Here is a 6748-nt window from a genome sequence, read left to right on the forward strand (position 1 = left end):
TCAATGTTACTACCATAAAGTTGAAAAGTAAGTTCCTACAATTAGATGAGCGGCACAATATTGAGAAATTATTAGGGTGGCTCAATAATTTGAAAGACATCTTTTAACATTATCTTCTACTTGACTTTGGAAAAACGAAACTAATAAAACAAAATTAATGAAAATTCATCAATTATTTTGTACAAGTGTTTTAAGGGAAACAAAATCAGCGTGGGTTGGCAAAAAACATCAACTTGCATACTCACAATTTGCATACTTCCACAACATAATTCCTATACTTATTACTGATTCATGAAAAGGAGAAAGGTATTTTCATATTCAGTGAATTTCTTTTACATAAACTCAAGTTATCTTTTTAAATTATTACTATTTTTGTCAAAATATAAAAAAATACCAAAAAGATTTGAATTTTAATTATTGTGAATACATCTCTACTTTAAGTAATTGTCTTTTTAAAATAGAAATTTTGTTGTTCAATAGTGCATATTGTGTATTTCCCCGTGGGTTTGATATTTAAGTCTTAATCAAAAGTCCTATATTACTTGATAACGATACATATGCTTGCGTAGTATCCCAATATATATAAATTAAAGAGTTAAATTCTTAAAAAGAGTTAAATTCTTATTTTCTTCAGGATCAAGTTTTTGGCTCTGTTGCAAAGTAAGGAAATATAAGTGAAAATTATAATTAAAGACATTTTTATAGATCCATGTTTTAGGGCAATCCAGGCGACGAGAGGCTCCATGTTTCTTACTTCCAACATTTCCTTCTGGAAGCGAGTGATGTAAGCCCGTAGGCTTTCATTCTCTCCTTGTTTAATCTAGAGCAGTCTCAGTCTACTTCCTCTGCTTCTGCATTTTGGCAAAGTGCACCAAAAAAAGTCTCATGAACTCATAAAAAAATGTAATGATCCCATCTGGTAGGTTGTTGAGCCACCGAAGAGCACTCCTTCAGTGTGGTCAAAAAAAGCCGACACTTCATCGCGTTGTCAATCTGTAGAACCCTAATCGATGAATCAAAGGAAGTCACATGGTTCGTCAGATCACTCAAGGATCCAAATGATGAATCCTTAGCTTCTTTGGGGTTATAGTCTCCAGGATCGGCCAAGAGAAGGCACTCTCTGCAGTCGGCCTGGCGAGTGCTCCTCCTCGATCTACCAGAGGCCTCACCATCGGAGTAGATACTGCACTGTGAGCATACTGAGAATCTACTTGCCCTTAAGTCGGTTGATCACTAGCCTAACCATTGGGTGCAGGTGAATTCTCGCGAGGTACCCTCTGGGAGCAAGTTCTCCAAGACTCTCTCTCCAAGAGCAGCAGTTGAACATTCCTCTGAGTTATCGCTGCCCAGAGGGCCTTAAACTGTTCATTATCTATGCTCGCAATGCTTGAAACTTCTCCTAGTTGTCTTATCGCATTGTCTCTCTATTGAACTCAATGGATGTTGCATCTCTATATGAGGTTTCTCCTTCGTAATTTGCTCCGTTTCGCATCCGGCGCATGTCCACGCTCACTGCACCACCTTTTACGATGTTAGATCCTAAATTATCTTTTGAAAATACTCGCCTCAAAAATTAGAGTCAAGATGAGGAGAGAGAGTATACAGTAGATAAAGAATTCTAGAGGAAAAGTTCTTTATTAATCTTTTGACCTCTTATTTATCAGGGCCTAATTATATAATTATGGAAACAAGGAACGATTATAGTAACCGCCTAAATGCAATTAATACACTAATTTAATATTAGATCGCATTACAATTTGAGTGAAGTATATTGGATATCAACTCATAGACTCGTTGGCTTCTATCATCGAGGTAGTCGGTCGCACAAAGATTGCTCCTTTCGAGGGAAATTGGTTTACCAATTAATTTTGGTCAATTTTGGTGCATATATATATATGTGTGTAATAAAAATGAAAATTGATGATGTGGATTCACATAACAAAGCACTTCTGGAACACGCTAGATTTAGAATAAAAATAAACAGTTTTAAAAAATGTATTATTCGTTCTTGCATTTCTTATATATATATATAAAGAAACAAAATATTTCAGGAAACTGAAATACCCCAAAATTTATACATTTTGAGAGCATTAAAATCCCCAACTGGCAGCTCCATTTCCCACCAAACAACCCTCACTCCCATTTAAATAAACTGAAATATATATCACAACAACCACAATCATCAACTCCACTATTTCCAAAATACATACATGTTAACCACTCAACATTTCTTAAATCCACGCAGTTCAAAAACATCCATCCAAACAAGAAAAGTTCTTCGAAAAATAACATAAAATAATTAAAACAACATGCAACAGCAAGCAGATCCCAAGCAGCAAATATTAGATATTGACAGCAATCATTCTTAAAAGCATCACCTTAACGAATATAATATAACTAAGAGCACCATATTTAACTATTATCATCTTTTTCTTATTTGAACTTAGATGCCACACTTGACCAACACATAACTAAAGCTAAATGACTCGAAGATCCATTAGTTTAATATTTAAAGATATCAGCTAACCAAAGTTTTGATGCGCTAATAATACAGGATTACTTTGCAGATGTTAGCCAAAAAAAAAAGCATACTGTTTGCCAGCTGACTAAAAAGGTGGAGTACATGTGGGCAGAAAAAAACATCAAATGAGATGAAATTGGTCCAGCAAACTGGTTCTTTCGTTCACTTCTGCTAATAAAATAGTAACTCCATTTTTAGTTCTGTTCAGTTAACGCTCATGATAATAGCATTGCCATGGATGAAGCTTCATCCTCTCTCTCTCTCTCTCTCCCTGGGTGCACTTTAAATACATAACCAAAATCAAGAAGAAATAAAGGAGAGGAAAGAGAGGATGGAGTAGGTACGAAAAAGAAGGATTTGCTGACTGACACGAACTTTGACCTAAGAAGCAGAAGCATAGAGACTGAGGGGGAGGATGGGGCTACAGGCGCGCACGAATTCCGAGGTGCGCGGCCCATAAGGCTGGTGTGGGGCCCACGTTATTCTGTTATAATATTGCAACAAAACATCTCAAAATTTTAATAACATGCAGAGAACTGTGAAATAAAAGCCCTCGCTCTCAAAGGTGGGCCTACAGCCCCCTCTCGCTGGTCCTAGGGGTGGGTTGGCCCACCTTGGCCCACATCAAATGGGCAAATATAGAAAAAAGAGAGAAACAAGAGGGAGAAAATGGTAAATGAATAAATGAAAGAAGTAAAATTTTGGAAGAAAAATGGGGAGAGGATATTGGATCGTCCCCTGCATCTTCGCTGTAACGCTTTACACTGCTTTTGATGCGCCTCTCGTTCTCTCCCTTCTCAATCAGAAGAGAAATCAAACGCACACAAAATTCTCATGTCGCAGAAAAGCTTTGCTTTTTTACCATTTCCAACATGGCGCTCTGCTGCGTCTCTGCAAAAGGGGCTACAACCTCCTAAGACGAATATAATTGCTGCAAAAGAGAAAACAACCACACAATAGTGGAGGAAAAAGAGAGTAGGGGTCCATGGAGAGAAATGAAGGGTAGGTCTGTAAATGAGCCATGATTATAAATAATACACTAATATACATTAGTAGGTAAGGTATAAGCATCATCGACCACATCCTCAATCTCATAAAAATGCTTCTTTTCTGTACATCCGGATTATTCAAATCGGCCAAAAAGCAAAACAAAAACTTTCCTTTCCCTTTGCCCTCCTCCCCCTTCCTGTTCTGGAAGAAATATCGGCCCTATTTTATAGTTCTCCAAAATGGAAAACACAGAAGACAAAATAATTGAAAGAAAAAATGTCCCACGAACCTCCCCACAAATTTGGCATGTACAGACAGGCTCATCTTACCTTCCATGGCTGAGCATCAAAAATCAGCTCTGCTCAACGATTGCAGCATCAGCAGCAGCTGCTGCCCAATTATGAAGCCTTGGCTTTCATAATCATTTCCATAATTGTTTCTGCCGAGGTTCATCCTATTTGCTGTGGTGGAATATTATTGGATCCCACCACCAAACTGTAAAAATCACTCTCATAATCTCTCTGCTTCCTTTTCCTTTTGATCAGTCATCTTCCTTGAAGACTCTGCTGATGAAATCTCGAAACCTTCTTGAGTAAAGCTTCGGGTCCACAGCTGAGATGGAAGTGGGATCGGCTTGCAGCGACTTGTATGCGTGTTCTAATTTCTTGCTGATATCGTAATCCTGGAGAATATCAATCACTCCAAAATAGAGGATTACTTCGTAGACTTGACCACTTCGAGCCGGAGGCATGAGAAGGCCTCCACCAGCAAGAGGGGAATGATCAGAGTCGCTCAGCCGCAATAGATGCTCAGCCCTCGCCGGCATATTTGCACCCAGACGAATCGGCTGTTTCCTGTATCCCAAAGAAATCAAACTACATTGTTTGATCAGGAAATCCATACAAGATTAACTTGACAGTTGCTTTGCTTGCGTAGAAATATGGGACAATAATTAAGAAAAAATATGGCTCATCTTATGTATGATGTGAAGACGGTGATTAAGTTCCATGGTTATGAGAATTAATCATTATTAAAATCAGAAAAGTAGTATATGGTTAATGGAGAAAGCAATGACCCACTAATATTGATGTTAGCATCAGTAAATTCAACGTTTTTCTATAGAAATGAAGCAGATTTACTCGAATAGCATCCCAAAGCGCATATAAAGGATAAAGATTTAATATAGCCAATATATAGATAGATGTGCAGAAGTTTTCTATGGTGGTTACTTTGGAAAAGGTTGACATCAATTAGACCAAGCCGAGTGCGTTAAAGTACATGAGTATTAAATTGAATCCCACAACAGATGATTAATAAAAAAAAAAAGCTTGGCCATTTCAAACCAAGTGGTTGGCCCACTACCATTGGATTGGATCAAGCTTATGGATTAACTAAAAACGTGGCAAAATTTTGATTTACCTTCAGTCAATATTCTCTAATATATCCCAGTATCATTTTAGATGTTAGAAAAATAACATGTCCATTACAGGTGTTTGATGTAAATTGAAGTGCCAACCAAATAAGATCATGGAGTCATTCTCATTGTGCTGTATATAGAAATGAAAAGGTCGGCAACCTAAACCGAAGCAGGTAAGAGTTTGTACTTTACTGTAGTTGTCAATAGTTCTATGTGTTTCCATTCAATTGGTTTCTCTAACGTGGCAAAGAACCCTGAGACCGTGATTAAGCAGCTAGATTAAAATAACTAGACTCAATAACTAAAGTGGCATTTTCCCATTAGCTGAAAATATGAGGTGGCGTAAAATTTTTCACTGTGGTCCCAAAGCATACCTTCCATCAACAAATCTAGTCATATCCTGCCAACCCAACTCCGAGAAGCAAAGCTCCACCAAGGTCTTTCCGCCAGGTAATGGGTCACACTTGCCAGATATTTCTGGTCAATAATTGGCTAATGGATTAGAAGGGCACTATCATCTATACCGTGTAGAAATATAAATAATTCCAAGTCCAACTTACTTTCTGAAGCAGCTTGCATCCCCATCTTAGAAGCAGATACATCATCTCTAAAATGAAGTCCCACCAAAAGACTATAGTCCATTATACCAACTGCTTCCAAAAATTCACAATCTTGCTCTATTTGCCTACAAATACAGCATATTAGAACTAGCACAGCTTAAACCAAAAAAAAAAAAAAAATGAAAATTATTAATCAAAAAGTCTTATGATACCAAATAAGTTTCTTGAACCAAGATGACTGCAAGCGGAATACAAAGTTAAGATCCAAATCTTTCAGAGTTGTGGTCTCATCAATCTCTTCCTCAGCTTTCTCTGTCGTCCGTCCATGAGATGAGCCTTTAAGGTCGAAGCGCTTATGAATTCTATGTTCTGAGCAGAACAGATTGCCCATTACAATGAAACGAACCTAATAAAGAGAACATATAGTAAGAACAGATTATAATTGAGAATTGTGCACGCAGAAACAAAAAAAATTAACATCAAGCATTAACATGTTAACACCTTCTGCCCGCCATTTGGCTTCACACAATGCACCCCATAGAACTTTGTAACTAATGAATTCTCATACTTGCAAATATGTTCGTAATAGCTTGCCAGCATCCTAATGAGCACCTGCGCAAGAAGTAAATGCAAATTGAAGATAACAGCAAATTAATTCTACAAAATTTATCTAATCATTTCTTACAGTTGCAAGACCTAACATATGATGGCCATTAAGCAAGTCCTTATGGTGCTCTGGTTTAATAAATGACTCAAAAGATTTTTTTTTTCCCCCCCCCTTAACTCCATAGTAGCCGATAAGCAAGAAAGCAACAAAATAAAAAATTGCACATAAATCTTTATTACAAAGAACTAAGTATATTAAGGAACTTCTAATGAAATTAAGAGGTATATTACATGGTGAGATAATTTACATCTAATTAATCAAATAAATGGAAATCGAAATTGGGAAACACGCATGCACCAAAAAACAGGTGCAGCATAGTTAAATTTGAAAGCAACTGGATGGATAAAGGATAGGCAAATAACAGTAAAATAATACTCAAAAGAATCTTTCAACAGAGAACAGATGTCAAAGGACATCTTTCCCACTACTTGAAACAGTGGAGAAAAATGAAGGGCAATATACATATTACAGAATATCCTGAATAAATAAAAGCTGCAAGGAGAATTTTGGTGCCCGACCTTGACTTCTGATTTCCTCACTGTTTTTATCATGAATCGATCATCCTGAGTTAGATAAAAGAAGCTTCCACTCTT

The 6748-nt window shown here is 37.0% G+C and overlaps 1 protein-coding gene across 1 annotated transcript in view; it reads right to left on the reverse strand.

Annotated features, from left to right (window-relative positions):
* Positions 1 to 3524: 3524 nt before the first annotated feature.
* LOC110027438 (phosphatidylinositol 4-phosphate 5-kinase 1-like) overlaps positions 3525 to 6748 on the reverse strand; it is a 21946-nt gene continuing 18722 nt past the window's right edge. The window contains 6 exon segments of the mRNA XM_020728882.1: positions 3525 to 4365; positions 5303 to 5405; positions 5489 to 5613; positions 5701 to 5894; positions 5990 to 6100; positions 6674 to 6748. Coding sequence (XP_020584541.1) covers positions 4053 to 4365; positions 5303 to 5405; positions 5489 to 5613; positions 5701 to 5894; positions 5990 to 6100; positions 6674 to 6748 — 921 coding nt within the window. The 3' untranslated portion in view covers positions 3525 to 4052.

Source organism: Phalaenopsis equestris, unplaced genomic scaffold (genome assembly GCF_001263595.1).
Source record: "Phalaenopsis equestris unplaced genomic scaffold, ASM126359v1 Scaffold000428, whole genome shotgun sequence".
In the NCBI taxonomy this organism is placed as follows: Eukaryota; Viridiplantae; Streptophyta; class Magnoliopsida; order Asparagales; family Orchidaceae; genus Phalaenopsis; species Phalaenopsis equestris.